The sequence below is a fragment of the Sesamum indicum genome, linkage group LG3 (genome assembly GCF_026168435.1).
Source record: "Sesamum indicum cultivar Baizhima isolate 11 linkage group LG3, ASM2616843v1, whole genome shotgun sequence".
NCBI lineage: Eukaryota > Viridiplantae > Streptophyta > Magnoliopsida > Lamiales > Pedaliaceae > Sesamum > Sesamum indicum.
The window spans coordinates 21,850,998-21,869,638 of NC_142659.1; the positions used below are offsets into that span (position 1 = coordinate 21,850,998).

Consider the following 18,641-nt stretch of genomic DNA (forward strand, 5'->3'; position numbering starts at 1 on the left):
CGTGGCATAAATTAAATTTTCATCCGGGTACCAATAATCCATTAATTATATCTATATCACTTAAAAAGGTAGCAAATAGAGAAATTTTGATTACAAAATAACATATCAGGAAAATTAATATGCTGAACAAAGCTACAGATTTGTGTCCAAATCCTACTAAAGAAAACTAAATATAGTTCCCCCTTATCTGAAACTCATATCACTAGCTCGCCACTCAACCACACATCAGAATGAAAGACAATCATGACAGTAAACATGCGGCACCATAATATGTGGCAGCCTTCTTAATGGCAAGCTAAAAATCAAAAGTATTACGTATTCAAACATAAGATTTTACAATACTAAAGAACGCGAATACTTCCATATAAGACCAGTTAATGTCTTTTGCAACACTAGAATTGGTGCAAGGTCATTCTACAGCCGAAATCATCCCTCCAGATATCTTTCAGTTCTAGTCCTTTCATTTTCCACATAGTTAGAGACTAAAGCTCAAATACCTCCTCCCTTAGTAAAAGATTTTTTTTCTCCCCACACTGATTTCAAGAAGTCACATATTGCTTAATCCTTAGCCCTTTACACTTTCAAATCCTTGAAACATCAGCAACAACAACCGATAAAATAACTTGAACGATTTTTATATGCAGGTTATATGTCCAAAGCGAATTGATACAAACACAATCAATTTCAAGGCAGAAAACTCATTCTAACTGAATATACGATGATTGACAAAGTAACAAAAATGATATATCTTAAGGGTCATAAATCATAACCAAAATTAAAAGCAAGAAGTAGAAATAGGGTACCTGAAGATTTAGGTAGAAGTTTCTTGGACGGCGGCTCGGATTCTGGACTGGTGGCGCGGCAGCGGCCAGACCAAGAATTGCGTTCGGAAGGAAATGAACGGTGGAGATTAAGTTTAGGAGAAGATGAAAAGCAGAAGGTGAAAGAGTTGGTGGTTGGGGTGGGGCAACTGAGAATTGGCGGCGGCGCGTGGTGGTGGTGGTTAATGCTCGGGGCGAAAGGAAAGGGGCAAGAGGCCATTTTTGCGGAATACTTTTTGGAGTTTTCTTTCAGTTGCTGTAGTCTTTTGCTCGGGTTGGGCATCTAACCGCCTACAACTGTCGGATCCGGGTCCGGATCCAATCTCAACTTCCAAGTCTTGATCCGAATCTATTCTTTGACCAAATCTTTAATATATTTTAATAAAAAGTAAAAAAATTATTTTTATTTTTATTTTAAAATAATAAAAATAACAGAAAATTTGGAAAAACAAAAGAATTTCAATTTCACTGTATTTATTCGATTGAAATGTAATTCTTTGAAATAGTTCTCAACATGAATAAAAAATTAAATGTAAAAAAAAAAAAAAAAGAGAGGAGTTTGAGTAGAATCCGAATGAAAAAGATCCAACTGAAACCCCTTTTTATTAATTTCTACACTGTGAGTGGGCTGCAATTCTCATGAAAATTGGGCCTCCCCCAAGCCCAATAGACAATGTTTTCTTTTCCTTTTTCTTTTTATTTATATTTTAGGGTACATTACGACGACCCCTAAAATTTGGCATAATTACGAATACTTCCTCATTGTTTAAAAAATTACAAATATCCCTTAATATTCGATAAAATTATATAATTTTTAGATGGATGTATGAAATTACCAATTATGTCCTTACTATATTTTTTTTAAAATTATCAACTTAACGGGAACTAACCAAATGAGCTAATTGTTAAATGACCTTTAAAATCAGAAAAATATTCGTAATTTTTCAAATAATGAGAGATTATTTATAAATGTTAAATTTCAATAGAGGTGATTGTAATTTAAACAATATTATTATTCATATTATTTAAGTCTTATAATCTAATAGCTTTGTACTTAGTTGAGATAAAATGGGAGGAGGTGAATGAAATGAAATGAAATGAAATGAAATGAAGGGTCATTTCTTGCATCATGTCAATAGGTGGGAACCACTCTTTTTCTGAATTCACAAAGCAAAGAAGCATAAATGCAGCATGCTTTCTCCACTTGCTCTCACAACCAACTTTCACTCTCTTCTACATATAATTCAATTCTTTTTTTTAAATGTAAATTATTTTGATATTTTTTAAAATTAAATTTAAGTAAATATTATTTTTTATAAAATTATAAGTATTTTTCTTTGACAATGACAAAAGACTTACATGCACATCCCTTAATTAAATTACATCGACATTCATTTATTGAGTATATTTGTAATTTTATAAAAAAAAATATATTTTTATATAATTAAATCCAGGATAAATTATATTGATCATCCCCTAAGGTTAGATCAAAATAAATAAATATATCATATTTTTTATAAAATTACAGCTACACTTTTTAAGGATGTTATAACTGTAATATTTTGCAGAGGGTATTTGTGTAATCTTTGCTTCTAAATAAAATATGTAGTTGTAATTATAACTATAACATTAAAGGATATATTTATAATTTTATAAAATACATGAGATGTTTGTGTATTTTAATATAATCTGAAGGGATATTAATGTAATTTACCCTTAAATTTAGTTTTAAAAGGTGTCGACGCAATTTTCTCTTATATAAAAAGTAGGGTTTTTCATAATAACTACCCCATTAACATTTGTAATTTTATAATATTACATAATTGAAATGTTATTATTTTTATATAATTATACCAATATCTTATTTTAATAAAACAAATTAAGCAATATATACCAAAAATTCATCTCCCACTCGTACACAAATATGTGTGTAATGAATTTGATGTATTCGATCCTTATATTTTCAAAAACAATTCTTGCATATATTTCCAAAAATAAAAATTTACGCACAAATTCTTTGATGAGTGATTTAAAAATAAAATAAAATAACCTAAACCAACTATATATAGTGAATCTTTACTTGGATATTAATTATTACATATCCCTTATATGTAGTTTCTGTTGTTAATTTAAACTCAAACGAATTATATATTAAAAAAAATTTAGAGCAAAATAATGAACTAATCATGTAATAACCACAAACATGCACATAATTTAGTGGCGATATTGATGTTGCATGACTAGAAAATTATGAATTTAAGAAAATTAAAAAGTATTAATTACTTTTATAATAAACTATGAATAATTTAATTAGTAGTTATAATTTATGTAAGTATTAATGGTTCATATTCAAATATATGTATATATATATATATATTTGTGGGGTATGGTTGAAAATATATATAGAAAGATACAAAGATGTACGTAGTAGAGTGATGTGATGCACTAGGAACAGTTAACGTGCGAGGTGGTACATACATGTCTGAATTTTTGAGTTGTTTGAAATGCTAAAAGCATTGAAACGACAAGACACGACACCACCATGCTTTGGTTCTATATTACGACACAAACATTCTGACCTATTTTCTTCTTTCTTAAATATATATATATATATAAGAGAAAAAGTAGTTTTTGGAGAGATGTCCAATCAATTGAAAGGATGGTAGTCTGAACACCCCACATTAAAAAAGACCCCATAAGCAACAAAAACGACAAAGGAAAAAAGAGAAAGAAATAATATATACATATATTATTGGATAAATTATAATGGTTTTTTAATAATTGTAAATGTTCATTATTGTTCCAAAAATTATAAATATTTTATAAAATTAAAGATCATCTAATGAATTAATATTTAATATAATGGACTGTGACGAGGAGTATTTATTTTCTGAATTGAAAATAATGGTTATATTTTTTTTTCTTAAATAAGTCGGTGACAATCATCAATATCAAATATTAATGACTAACAATTACGAACAATAATAATAATCATACTATCTATTTATATAATATAAATATATATAATCAATACTTATTAGAATAGAACTACATCAACTATTAAAGTAGAAACATCTCATACGTTGGTGTAATTTGAATTTACAATCTTAGAGTTATGGAACCTCAGTTTCATCAGTTGAGCTATGCCTCATCGGTACGAGGGGTATTTATTAGACATTCATTAATTTTAAGAAATATTTATAATTTTTCAAATAATAATAAAATATTTGTAATTATGAAACCTGATAAGGTTCATTGTGATTTATAATATGTTATTTAGTAAAATTCAACTCCTTAATACAGTATTTGAATTTTAGTTGCCAAAATAAGAAATGAAATTAGTAGTTTTTATTCATAAATTACAAAGATTAAAGGTAAACAACGTGCCTCGTGAATTAAAATTTAATTATACAAATATTTCATATTTTTCACAAAATTACAAACACATAAATTTAATTATATAAACACCTTATACATTTTTGAAATTACAAATACACCCCATAAAGGATGCCAATATGATTTATCTCAAACAGTATTTGTGTAATTCTTTGCTTTTGAAAGGGTATTAATGTAAATTGCAACCTGGCTGGGAAGCTCACGATCAAATCACACTATACACCTTCACAAATTAAAAACCATTAGCTCCTAATTAGGGATAATCTAGTAATTATTAATTAATTTAAATTGTACGATCCTGATCTATTACTGCTTTTTATAGGAAAAATTTGATTTCCCTTTTGATTGTCACCTATATTGTGTAATTATGTATTTGCCCCCATACTATGAAAAATTTCACTGTGCCCCCTCTAACTAACAAAATTTGATTACTATGCTTTTATATTTTACCTATCTTCTTCAAAATATTTTGTAAAACACTAAAGTTTTGATTTTATTTGTACTTAATAATATATATAAAAAAATGAATTAAAATTAATTTATGAAACAAAAATTATCCAATAGGAATCCACCACATAAAATTTCAACCATGACCATAATTTTATGGTTGGACTAACTTAAATTAATTAGTTATATCATTGAATGCAAATGCAAATTCAATAGTTTAATTATAATTTCCCAAATGTTTAGCAAAGAAATCAAGGTAACATTAAAAAATATTTTTTCGGGCAAAATGTACATTTTCGTATTTGTTGAGGGGGCAAAGTGTAATTCTCAACAAATTTATTACATAATTCTGGGGGACAACCCATCTCATTAAAGACTACCCAGCGACACAATACAAATATATATAGAAGATTAATAATTAATTACACTAATATTTTTATTTTAAATTTTTTTAATTATCAACATCATCGTATTTTTTTATTTTTTAAGAGGATCAAAATTAGTTCCCTAATCCGTCCGCTCGGAACTGGAGAAACCAACATCGTCAAGGCTGATAAAGCTTATTCCCACACCTGCATTTCCAAGAGAGAAGATAGTAGCTGTCGTCTTCTCTATGAGACGACAATCGTTGGTAGTTAGTACTTTTGGTCCTACTCTGATGGGGTGGAATTACTAAAGTAGCTTCGCATGGCTTGCAACTCTTGCATTTGTTCACACACGCAGGTGGTCTTGATCCCAACACCATTTTCCTCAACTGCTCATTGTCACGTGATGTCTGAATCCCACCTAATGCGTGAAAATCGTAAGACATTAACGTAGTTCAAAAGAAAAATATTATAATCTGAATCGGATTTAAGTGTAATTATATAGATTTAAATAGAGTGATCGATTATATAATAATACACAACATCACTTGTGCAATTAGCGAGATATGTACGGCTGATAGACTATGAATTAAAATTTTAGTTATTTTTAAGATATGTTTTTAATAAAAAATTATTAGAAACTTTTTTGAAGTTGTCTTGAAAGCACCTAATGAAGGTTGTAAAACACAATCAGATCATATTATATATAGCAATTAACTTTAATATAATTGCATTAATTAAATCAATATATATATATATTTAGTATTATTATACGTTATATATTGCGACCTTATGATTTTATATGCACACAGTGAGAAATATAAAGTAAGAGTTTTGCTTGAAAAAAACTAGGAAAAGTAGAAAGTTGCAAATTAAAACATTTCGTGGAAAAATAAATAAAAAAGTAATATTTTAAAAGAATCTAAATAATTTGAAAGCAACTATTTATTTTAATTTTCATTAGGTCAAAAATGAAAAATTTTATGTTGCTTCAATGGAAATTAACCAGAGTAGAACAAAGGATTATATTTTCAATTTTTGAAACAGTAATTAAAGTGAAAATTATTTTTTTAAATGTATTTTATTGAAAATATACGATTTGACAATATAGTTCAATATAAACCACTCTTATTAACTAATTTATGTATGTTTGCATTGCACATGAAAACCTAAATAAAATTAAAAACACATATTTTTCACTTAGAATTGAAAATTGAAAATGATAACACAAAAATTAATACTTAATTAGAAGAAATATGTTTTTTTTTGTTTTATTATCATAATAAAAAAAAAATCATGACAATTACTTAATTACGATCTTAATGAATATAGCCCATGATGTCAAAACATTAAGTACAACTAAAAATTATTATAAATATTTTGATTACATATAGCTAAAATCACGACAAATATTAATTAATTACGATCAAAATTTGAATTTTTATATTAATTTTATTTATTTGTTACAAATAGTATTAATTTGATAACTTTTAAATTATAGTCATTATAGCGTAGAAAATAATATACATTTTTTTTAAATAGTGAAGTCCTTACACGGGCAATCATAGATGAGGATTCAAACTCTAAATTCCACTACAAAATATCAGAAAATTAAACCAAACCTCTTTATAGCAGGACATGACTTAATTCTTGCATGGAGATATCAAATACACACACATAAATATATATATATATATATATATATATTATTTAAATATACATTCATCACAAACATGGAGGAGTTTTGTATGTTGTTTACCTGATTTAGGAGGTAGCAAAGTGAGAGAAAAGAAGAAGACAGCTGCAACAGCAAAGCTGAGACAAAGCTTGTAGTAATTTCTTGATAGAGCCATGATGATCAGTACACTACTGATTTATGAACCCTAGAAATTATAATGAAGCTATCTTCTAATTAATTGAGTTAATTATGACAACCTTAATCATAGCATGATCATCATGTGTGTGTGTGTGTGTAAAGATAGATTAGATAGGGTTAGGTTTAAGGATTGTTTGGAGGGATCAGAGATTTTGGTGAGGTGTGTTTGTGTGTCTGAAAAAGAGGATGAAGAGATGTTAATGTTTTTGAAGGGAGAGGTTGAGCAGTAGTATGGTGTATGAAGAAGAAGGGACAGGACAGTTCACAGTAACAAACATGGCCTCTTCACCACTTACATTTAACATTACATGACTTCTCACACAGACAATAATGTCTGTTTTCTCCTTTTGGGAAAATGTTGCGTTTGATGACTGTAGTGGTGATGAAAGTTGAAATGACCCCTTTGAGATTCTTCAAACGCACTTACTGAATAAAATACTGATAAACACTTTTTTATTAGTATGGAACAAGTGACAAAATTTGCATGTACGTATGATTTATATATGATACATATCAAGTTATTGCACGCAAAGTGCTGTAAGAAGATTCACATCCATTCCACTGCATAAGTACCCATCATATAAGAAGGTACAACCCAACTGCTGAATTATAGGCTTCATTTATCTTTGATTCAAAGATAATCAAAGTGAGGAATATTATGATAGTTGCATTTAATCTATACCTTGGTTTGATTTGGGGAGAGGAGGCCCCCCACTGCAAACCCCATAAACACAAAATTCAGCAGTTGAATAGTAACTAAGGAAGAAAAGTTGAATAACTTCTGCCCTGGAAAAAGCAATGTGGAGTACAAGATATGGTAGCACGGGAGAATCCTATGGTTGCTTCACTGTGTACACACACTATTCTTACTACTTCTTCCACAGATTTGATTATGGTTGGGTCATTCATTAATGTTGTCAAGATTTTCTGATATAACATGCACAGAGTAATTACTCCCCCACTTTCAATTAAAAATAGTTCAATGGAATTCGGGTTGGAGGTTGGCTTGATGTCGATGGCACTTCGATCTATAAAGTGTTTGGAATCTCAGAAAGGATGAAGAGTTCATTACATTTGGGGAAGATGAAAAGTGCTTTGCTCTGTATTAAGAATGGCGTACCATAAATCAAAATAGTTAGGAGTATTCATATGGTTGGATGCTCGTATCTGTGTAGATCCACGTGGCGTGAGCTAAACTTTTGAGATGCGTGATGGTTGACAATTACGATCCTGGGTCAATAGATAGGGTCGGATCAGGCACAACTCGACCCGTAAAAAGTATCTACACGTGTATTTTGCATTTGTGGGGAGGGGGTAGTTTAGTTGGTCTTTTTGTTGTTATTATTGATATATCTCCATCTAAACATCGAGAAAAAACGTAGGCTTATATCTCTATAAACTCTTTTTTGAGATACTATCAATTTTTAAACGAGACTTATTTATCAAAAGTGCCTAAACTAATAAAAGAAAATTACATAAACGCATAAACTGTTCAAGTATCTCGTACTTTCCAATATAAAATGACCGTACACATTCATCATTACAAGCCCTTATAAAAGGGAATTAAAAAGAACATATTGAATGATATTTAAATATAAATCTCCGACAAAAATTTAAACAACTAATAAATTTCAAATTTGCATCTCCCTTGGGACGTGTCTTTTTCATTCATCTTCTACAAAACGTCCAATCGAAATGAATACATTCAAGGGTAACATCACCCTTGAATTAAATCATTAACATGTTGAAACAAACACTAAACCAACTCAAGAAAAATTAAGAAAAAGGGTGAATGTGTTGATGGGGGCAAAGCAGAAACTCAAAATTTCCCCATGAAGAAAGCAACAAAAAGGTAGAAATTCCCGAGGAGGAAACATGTTTTGTCACAGTGCAGTCCCTCAATCTCTCTCTAGCTATGGACATAGTATGTATGTAGTCAGCCAAATGCACATGCAGGGAAGTAGCGCCATTAATGTCCCGCTTGACGCGACTTTCCTTTTAATGACTGTAGAAACGCACTCTCAACGTCATTTTATTGTTATCTTTTACTGGCGCATGCAGTTTCCATTTCCGAGCAAACTGAGGCCTCCTAACGTGAAAAAGGTTTCATAACTATGTTCTTAATTTGGACAGTAATATGTGTAATATTTTTTTGAAAATTCCTTTACCAGGACAGAATATGGATGTGGGGGCCCGCTGCTGCCCGCCTGCTCGTTTTAGTGCTTGTTATGAATTTTCTTGTTAAAGTTGGAACCGGCCATTATAGATTTGTCATATTTATAATTATTTTTTAATTATTTAAAAATTATAAATAATTTTTTTTGTGTTAATAATAGTCTAATAAATACTCTTCATAATACTTCATTATAAAATGTATTTGTAACTTTTTTATCATTAAGACAAACCTCAAGAAATGCTGTTCTAGTTTACCTATTTGTTTCTAGTTATTTTTTTAATATTGATTTCATTATTTTGACATCTATAATGTTGGTTTAATGCAATTCAACAATTACTAGAAATTGCATTTGAAAACTTAGTTAAATAGACTAGTTAAGAATATAAGATCATATGTTTCGGGCATTTATTTTGGGACAAATGTCGTGTTGTATATTCTATCAAACTTTATTTGCACGATATTCGTATTTGATTTCACAAAAGTACATTTCACACAGCCAAGGAAAATGGAATAGTCCGCTCTTTCACTTTGAAAACAAATACGTACATTGAACGGTGTGTTTTGTAAAAATATAGACAAACATTAAGAATGTTCTTTCGCTATTTTGGAGACAAGAGAAACATAAATACAAACAAGGCCCAAACTTCTTTACAAAAAAAAAAAATGGAACGCCACCATTCTAAGTAGAAGAACTTGTTTCAAAAATGCCCACAAAGTTGAACATTCTAAAGATATTACCAATTCTTCTTACAACATACTTTGGTGATTCCTATTTAATTTCATGTACAAGATGTGGACCATCGATATCAGAATAATATGATGTTATAAAAATCAAATTATAACATCATCATATATGATTTAATGATCAAGTTGAGCCCCACAAGAGTAGCATTCCACTTAAGCGATGACCGTTACTATGACCTGTTCATGTGTTTCCCAGTCAGTCATACATTCCTCCGTGATCCCAAGTTTCCACCAAATAACCTACCATCTCCTGTCAATTTGTGGTCAAACTAGTCAGGATCATCACCATGATAAACCTACAAAATTGCATGTGGAATAAAGAAAGAGAGAGGGAACAAACTTACACCAAGTGGAATAGGTCTGGGGAATCGCCTGTTGCTCGAAAGCAAACTATCATAGGTCCTGTAACTGCGAAGGCAATACTTTCTAGAGATGCAGAGAGACAAAGTTCTGAGAGGAATGCCAAGAAACAAACCATGAATAGCCGACATTTATACTCTGTCTGAAAAGAGAGTGAAGCCTAAGGTGGTTGTAATATATTCCCGGCACAACTATACTCTTGGGTGGGGTGGTGGGGGAGACTTCAGGTAAAATGCATTCAGGCAGGTCAATTTGTTATTTGTTTGCATGATCTGTGAAACGGGAATTCTCTCACCTTAATTTGAGCACACGCCATCGTAGAATCCGACTCACAGATTTTTTATTCCTAGTCCATTTCCGTCTGCCCTGGTTCCAGAGAAGAAGACCTACAGTGAAGCCTCTCCACATAAGATCCTACTTAATTGTACGCCAAAATATAAGGAGGACGGAGATAGATGGAAAAAGACAAAATAAAAAAGAAAGATCATACATGGAATAGAGTAAAACCTCAAAGATGAAATAGATGCAACACATAGTGATGAAGGTCTGATTAGAAGAATCTTGCAGTAACATATAAATGTAAGAAACAGAAAAGAATAACGGAAACACATCCATCTTCTTTCATTGTCCAGGGGAATTGGCATTTCTGTGGAGAACTGGGACAAAAAGCCGACACCAAAACACTGCCGAACAACCACCCCAACCCTCCAGACACACGCATGAGAAGAAGTATAAGGCAAGAAAATGAAACCAATATTAAGACAATTTTAACTTAATTCCTTTTTTAACAGTAACAAGAATTTGAGCATAACCCACAAAGCTACTTATTAACTTACCATGATTTATGAATTCAGTAGGTTTCATTGAACTGCCAGCACCATGAGTCGCTTGCATCCGAGGCAGCATGTTTGTTGATGAGATGATTTCACATGATTGCACTTTATTATAGTCCATCTCACAAGTGCTGGTTATCCAAATAACCCCAGATATGGGAGCTTTTGGAGCTGGCAAGTTGGTTATTCACCCTTTTGAGAGGTTCATGAAATGTAGAGATCAGTTTGGGCTTAGTCTTGCACACAAGACAGCCACTGCTCTGTTCCAATTGACAGTACAAGCTGTAAATACTCAGATTAACAGGACATGAATTGCCTACTATATGCTTCAAATTTTTAATAAGACGGCACAAGAAAAGCAATCCACAGAATCCTTCTTTGCTAATCATAATTTTGGAGAAATCTTAGTTAACTGGGCCTAATAAATCTGAGGGTAGAGGTATTATTTGTTCTTCTATACAATTGGCTACAGTTACGAAGGCCTTAACATTGATAACAAAAATGTTATTTGCAATAGATTCTTACTTAACATCAAATTCAGGACTTGATGACTTACCTGCAAAGTTCTTAGAAAACTATTGGCCCCAAAAACTTGCTAGTCAAAAGATTTCACACATGTATCCTTGTTCCAGGTGCTCCTCGTGGTGGGAAACACTTTTGGGTATATGCAAAAGGATATAGGAACAAATGACTAAAAATATAAAGTGAATGATGTATCTTCTAATGAAACCAAGGAACTTAGAAAAGTGGCTTATTCAGTAAACAAACTAAAAACACCAGAAATAAGCAGAAATTGTCATCATACTCAGGGTCAGCTCAAAATAATCACCTCAGCTGCAACTAAACAAAACAGTCTATGAATGGATTATAGTACGAAAGTATTTTGAAAAGCAACTGTTCAGTAAATAAAGTAACTTCTTTATACAATTAATCAGCCTTGCACTGATCTATCGATGATTGAACTAATTCATATGCACCGCAATCAACTGTTCAAATATTTCATCCACTTCATGGACCAACTATGCATAGGGCAAGGAATGGCATCAATTGATCCATCCAATAGCTCTACCTAGCAATCAGCACTTCCGACAAATGAACTTGTCTCCGAATATACCGGACCTAGAGTAGTAGCCGGCCCGCATCTAAAACTGGTGGGCACAAATAAGCCATTATGCTAGAGTGTAATAAATCTAATGTGTATATGGCATCTAACCGCTTCAATGCTGCCCCCATAACAATCTTTGACCTTCACCTTCGCCTTGCTTAAATCAAATGATAGGCCCGACTAGCATATTTTGTAGGCAAAGGTGTTGTGGCCTCGTCAGAAGTCCCTAAACTTAATTCTTGCCTCGCCGAGGGTGAACTCCATGTGGTAATGATTGACAAAATGTCTCCAAGTGAGGATTCATTATAAGAAGGATTCTGGACGATCTTTGACAAGGAGCATGAACCATGGGGTAGAACAAGCAGGGGGATTTGTGGAGTTTTTGTTGGACGAATGGAACATGATAACAAACTGGACTTGGGGACAATGGACGTCAAAGCGACGGATTAGAGACCGTAAGGCTTATTTGTTCACATGTTCTAATTTACAATTAATCTTTGTATCCTTTGGCAGAGGCTACCGGGGGCATTGCGTTTCTTCAACGTGGCCCCATAATTCTGGGCAGCAATACAATGAGTTTTTTCATGCCCCAAGATGTGGATACGGACCTTATTAGCCCTGGTCCTTTACATTAAGAGGCAAGTTCATTTGTGGGAGGTGCTCATTGCTGATGGATTTGTTGAAGCCATTCCTTGCCTTAACCCCAAGGCACCCATATAAGTGCAAGGTCGTGGCGTAAGGACATTGGCATCCCGGAGGAAGCGAAGTGCAGCTTGCTCCAAGGAACGTCCGTCTACACAATACCGAAAACTCCCGCCATATATGACTACAAATGCATGCACGTCAAACGCAGCATGGCGGTTTAGCATGCAGGCAGCTCAAGATGTTTGGGACGATGGGACAGGCAGAGGAATTTACACAATGCCCTAGGTTGATCCCCCACGTTACAATATGTCTCGTAAGAGAAGCACTCTGAATCGTAACTCCTATAGTTCCCTAAGTCATATTAAAATGCTGCAAATTGGTAGGATTCCTAATTTGGTGGATTTATTGATTAGTTCTGGAGTCATGGACAACTTTATGAAGTTTATGGGAAGTTTCCAAATATGTTTGTCGAATTTTTGGGAATGTGCTCTGGATATGATTATGAGTATCAAATGTAGGAAGGTTGAATTTGAGGTTCAGGATAGTGTTATCGATTGTTGTTAATAATTGGTGGCATGATTTTGGACTTTATGCATAAAATGATACAAAGTACTTCAGTTATCAACTTTAATGTGCCAGTATGTTCATCTTCTAATTACAATCAGTTGTATGCATATATATATCTAATTAGTAAAATGGTTCTTGTGTGCCGGTTGTGGAAGAAAATGATTGAATCTGTTGCAAATGATTTAACCAATGCAATTGGTTGGACAGGATTTTTTTTCTAAATAGCATCGTCAAGGACTCTTTATTGCTTGGGCAACCACTTCAGATTTTGGTGTCAAAATGTAGGATGTAACAAACCCCACCAAATCTTCAAATAATCATAAAGTAACAATATTTGCCAAATCCTAATTACTATGCACACATTTTAAGATGGAGAATGGAACGAAAAGAATAGTAGCAAATAAGGTTCTATTTCCCATACCTAACAAACATACTAAAATAAGCTTCAAAAACATCATACAAACGTATTCTCAATTCTCAAAACTAACTACTACACACTTGAATAAACATAATCCAAACACATTTTCATTTCTCGTAGCAAATCAATAAACCTTTTCCATTACTTTTAAAGATGTTGCAAATTGAAAATTGAAAATAAAAATGAAAACATAACCAATGGCCTATTCATTTCTAGTGGACCAGATTAGACGTGCTCTCAATTTCATCCAACTAGCTGAAAATGGTGAGAACAACAGATTCAAAGTTCTTCAAACTAAAAATGATAAAAGGAAATACGGACAGCAGAAGTTTAGCAAAGGAGACTTTCATGAAGTATCAAATGTACTAATTTGAGCATTGGAGATAAATGAGTCATATATTCTCTTAAATAGTTACACTCTTTCAAATTAATTGCTTCAAGAAAAGACAGAACATTGGACTGGCACAAGAAAACAACACATTCGATCACATACCCAAAGTATGGCTTATTTATTTTAAAATTGTAAAAGAAAGAAAAGTTATATGAATACAGTATTTCAAAATTTTTGCAAGACTAATGCAGACGACTCGCAATTCTTCTTTATTTTTTTAAAATCTAAAGTCATTGACAACTTGCCTTTGATTTATTTTTTTTTCAGTTCATTTTGATTATTTTCTTACTTCTTAATAATTTATTTACTTTATATTTTCTTCATTCATAAAATTTTTAATGATTATATTAAATCAATTTTTATTAAAAAAAATCTTAAATGAAAAACTATTTTTTTTTTGTAAAATGTACTCCAAAAAATTCTATAATTTTGCTTTATAAAAATCTTTTGAAAAATATATTTTTCTAAAGTTTTAATTATTTTAATTTTTAAATCCATCCCTCCAGTGAATTTGTTTATTGATATAAATTATTAAATAATGATACTTTTTTTTACATATTGTAATTAAAGACTCCAAGGCATTTTTTCAGAAAAACAAAAGTACCGTAATTATATATACATATATACATATATATATTTATAATATTGAAATAAATAAGCCCCCAAGGTATGCTGAAACTGAAATGTGTCTGGAATTGCTTGAAAGAAGGTTATAAAGCTCTGGGAAGAAAGAAAAGATCCATCTACCGAAGCATCAGGACGCTCATATATGCTAAAGCTCCAATTTTTCACTCAACTTAATTAAAAATGAGAGAAGAAACTACCAGACCAACAATCTTTAAAGAACAAAAATACAAAAACAACAGAAAGTAGTAGTAATTACTTATCGAAACCAAACAGCAAAGAAATCCAACAGATCACCATTAACATTCCGATCGAATTACAAAGAAAAGCAGAAATATTATGCATGCCCAAGAAATAAAAATCCCTTCTTGCTGATGAAAGTAGATGGACATACCCCATGCGGACAACAATATAAAAATCCAAGCAGCAAACCGATCCAAACCGCAAAAGGGCGCCCACCATAAACATCGATCACAGGGATAGATTCTATCACAAAACCCTAAAATTTCAACAAAACTCGACATTACTATTGTATTTCAGCAACAATGAAATAAGTGCATTCGTAAATTAGGGTATGAATGTTGAATTTTACCTGAGGGAGAAAGGCATTCTGCAACTTTCTCCCCCTTCACTTTCCTCTCTGAAACCGATTGCAGAGAGAAGTGTGTGGGTGCGTGAAATAATAAGGAGCAAGAGGGAGCTAAGATCTTCTGCAAAAATATATTAACTAAAAATAAATAAGACACAAAAAGAAAAAAAAAATGAATCCTTTTTCTTTGAATATTTAATGTAAAATATAATTAAAATTTATTTTTTTTTCATTTTAATATTATTCCTTAAATTACATTACGAATTTATGAATTTTTATTTTTTTTATAATTTTAATTTTTCTAGACTACCTATTGTACCCATCATTCCTGCATATATATAATAATTAATTTTTTATATCTTAAAATATATTAAAAATAAAAATAAAATATATAAACAGACAACACATCACATTTTTTGAAAAAATAAAACCAATTTAAAAGTACGATCAATACAACCCAAGAAATTAACGTAGTGGTGTTATAAAATATCATTTGTGAGTGAAAAATAATTTTTCTTTTATATTAATCAAGATAATAAAGTTATAATTTTGATTGTTAAACACTTCAATTCTTTGAGGGACATTAGTTCAAAGTATTAAATATAATTTTTTAAATTATATAATATTTATGTATAATTACCCCGTCAAACTATTTAATTCCCCAATCGTCAATAATCCTTACATTAAGTTCAAATACCAATGATAGACGTAGAGAATTTAAACCGTGGAAAATATATAAAGAAAAAAATTAGGGTAAATTATGACTCCACTCCTTAAAAGTTTAATTATATAAATACCTTTTGTATTTTATAAAATATATGTATACCATTAAAATTTTATGGCCAAAATTTTACAAGTATAACCTCTTATGGGCTATACTTATAATTTGATAAAGCTTAAGAATTGTCTATATAATTAAGAAAGTGTTTGTGAGAACTTATATTTTTAGAGAAGTGCTTTTCATAAAAAAAAAAAAAATAGAAGTAAAAAATAGAAGAAAATTAAATAGGATAGTATTTCGAGAATGAACTCTTCCAAAACAAACTGAATTGATTAAAGATTGTTTCGTCACCAGGCGTTAAAAAAAAAAAAAACTATTTTTGCTTAATATTTGCACTTATTTTTTGTTAATAATAATTATTTTTTTCAAAAATAATAAATTTTATTTCAATTAGTATATCATATATTAAATTTTTTTATAAATATGAATTCATTATATTATTAAAATATTAAATACTAATAGAAAAATTGAATATTTAATTGAATAATTCTTTCATTAGATAGTATAATTGCCCATATTCATACACAATAAATAACTTGCATGATTACCAAAAAAAATATTTTTTTAATTAATAATAGTTGTTTTAATTATATTTTTGTATGATATAGGAATAAATATAAGATAATTGAGAAAATAAAACATAAAAATCCTAAATCATTAAATACATGAAATTATAATTTTTATTAGTGTTAAATTATTATAATTATTTGAAAAAACTCTAACATTAACTTTGGATTAACAATTTCAAAAATAAATTAAATGTAAAGTTGAATTAAAATTATTACAATGAAGGTTGAATTTATTTAAAACAACAAAAAATACTCTCGAGGTATTTTTAATCCTTACAGGAGTAGAATTGCCCCTGCCTTTTTATGTCATTCGACCTGCCTTTATTACAATTCGGTCTATTATCAAATCCTTCTTCCTCTAAATCTTCCTCCACCCTTTAATTACCCATATTCAATGCAGAGGACTTTTCTCGTCATCATAAAGAAGGTTCAGACGACTAGACTATTACTAATATTCCGGTATAAAAAGATTATTTTTTAGATTTAAGTATACTTTTTGTAATAATTTTAGAAATAGAAGTTGGCATATTAAATATTTATATATATATGTTTTAAATCAGAAGTAGAAGCACTTTTCTAAATAGTCTTGCTCACATTTCATAAATATAATTTTAGGGAATATCGATTTAATTTAATACCAAGAAATGGATTAAAGTATAGAGCATATTAGTGGCCCTCAAGTGGGGTGATTGGACATAACTAGGAAATAAAAAAGATTTCTTGAATATGTCGGTCAGACAGACCAGAAACATGGAGAGACTTTATTTTCCCATTATTACACAAGAGAGCCCATTTTCATTGGCCATGACAACCTTTGTGGGGCAGAAATTTGCGTAGGTGTTAGAGAGGCTTTTGTCAAAATCCAGTTCCAACAATTTCTAGAAAACTATAGAGCACCTAATGATGAGTTTAACAATTGAGCAAATAGACAATACTTTTTTATGGAGGCAATCGTTTCAAATTGCACATCACAAATTTAAGTAATTTATAATTTTCAAAATATTTCTTTTTTAGTAAGATACATTTTTAAGATAAAATCTTGAGATTTCTATAAAGTTAAAACAGGCAATACCTTGTACTCGATGATGCACAAGTTGAATAGCAAGCCGCATCATTTGGTCCTGTTTGTGGGAATGAGGACGTGTATCCCTCCCAAGCCCCTTGTATTGGGGGATGATGATATAGGTAAGCGTCCCTCATTGAGTTGCAAACGAGGAACTTGAGTGTTTTATAATCTCCAAAATCTCCTCTCTATGATGAGGAGCCTTTTCAGAACAAAATCGTGAGGTCCACACAAAATTAGAGCGAACAATATCTCATGCAACAGGGTCCCGATCGAATCACACGCCACATCAATTTTCTATATACTTTATTTTTTAATACTGAAATTATCATATTATGCTATGATATGGCAGCATAACATGAATTTTACTTTATAATGTGAAATTGTTGTATCAGGCAAATTCAAGTGCATTTAACTGTTCCTACACAATACTATCATATTGTGAAAGATATGTCAACATGACATGAACGTCAACCTATAATGTAAAATTATAATATCACACCAACCCAAGTGATTTTTATTGCTCATATAAATTTCTTCCGATAATTTAATTCTTACAGACCACTGAAATTATTATATTATGCTATGATGTCAGCAAACTAAAAATTCTTATCCAAATCAAATCTGATCGAATTAAATCAATCGAACAACAAGTATATTACACTTGTTATATAATTAATCATTTTTATCAAACAATATACAAGTCACACAACAAATGTATTAAATTGACCAAATTCGATTTGAATTAAAATTTTTCCCAAGTGAACACGAGTTCACTATATTGTGTGAAATTATCATGTCCCACTAGTCCAACTAAATTTTATTGTAGATGCAAAAATTCATTCCTACAACTTAGTTCTTACATGGTACT

At 30.7% G+C, this 18,641-nt stretch overlaps 2 protein-coding genes across 5 annotated transcripts; both read right to left on the bottom strand.

Annotated features, from left to right (window-relative positions):
* Nucleotides 1-4,957: 4,957 nt before the first annotated feature.
* On the bottom strand, nucleotides 4,958-7,303 carry LOC110011756 (EPIDERMAL PATTERNING FACTOR-like protein). Its single transcript, XM_020692924.2, has 2 exons — nucleotides 6,789-7,303; nucleotides 4,958-5,450 (listed from the first exon to the last, which is right to left on the bottom strand). The coding sequence occupies exons 1-2, from the start codon at nucleotides 6,880-6,882 to the stop codon at nucleotides 5,209-5,211; spliced, it is 336 nt and encodes a 111-aa protein (XP_020548583.2). The 5' UTR covers nucleotides 6,883-7,303; the 3' UTR covers nucleotides 4,958-5,208.
* A 2,350-nt stretch (nucleotides 7,304-9,653) lies between these two features.
* LOC105158385 (uncharacterized) lies at nucleotides 9,654-15,496 on the bottom strand. Of its 4 annotated transcripts, none has more exons than XM_088879121.1 (7): nucleotides 15,361-15,496; nucleotides 15,163-15,267; nucleotides 11,575-11,672; nucleotides 11,022-11,273; nucleotides 10,481-10,571; nucleotides 10,170-10,275; nucleotides 9,654-10,075 (listed from the first exon to the last, which is right to left on the bottom strand). In XM_088879121.1, the coding sequence occupies exons 4-7, from the start codon at nucleotides 11,137-11,139 to the stop codon at nucleotides 10,022-10,024; spliced, it is 369 nt and encodes a 122-aa protein (XP_088735247.1). In that variant the 5' UTR covers nucleotides 11,140-11,273; nucleotides 11,575-11,672; nucleotides 15,163-15,267; nucleotides 15,361-15,496; the 3' UTR covers nucleotides 9,654-10,021. The 4 variants fall into 4 exon arrangements, with proteins under 4 accessions (XP_088735247.1, XP_088735246.1, XP_011073434.1 ...); XM_088879120.1 differs by having other exon boundaries at nucleotides 11,022-11,278; XM_011075132.3 differs by lacking the exon at nucleotides 11,575-11,672.
* Nucleotides 15,497-18,641: the final 3,145 nt, after the last annotated feature.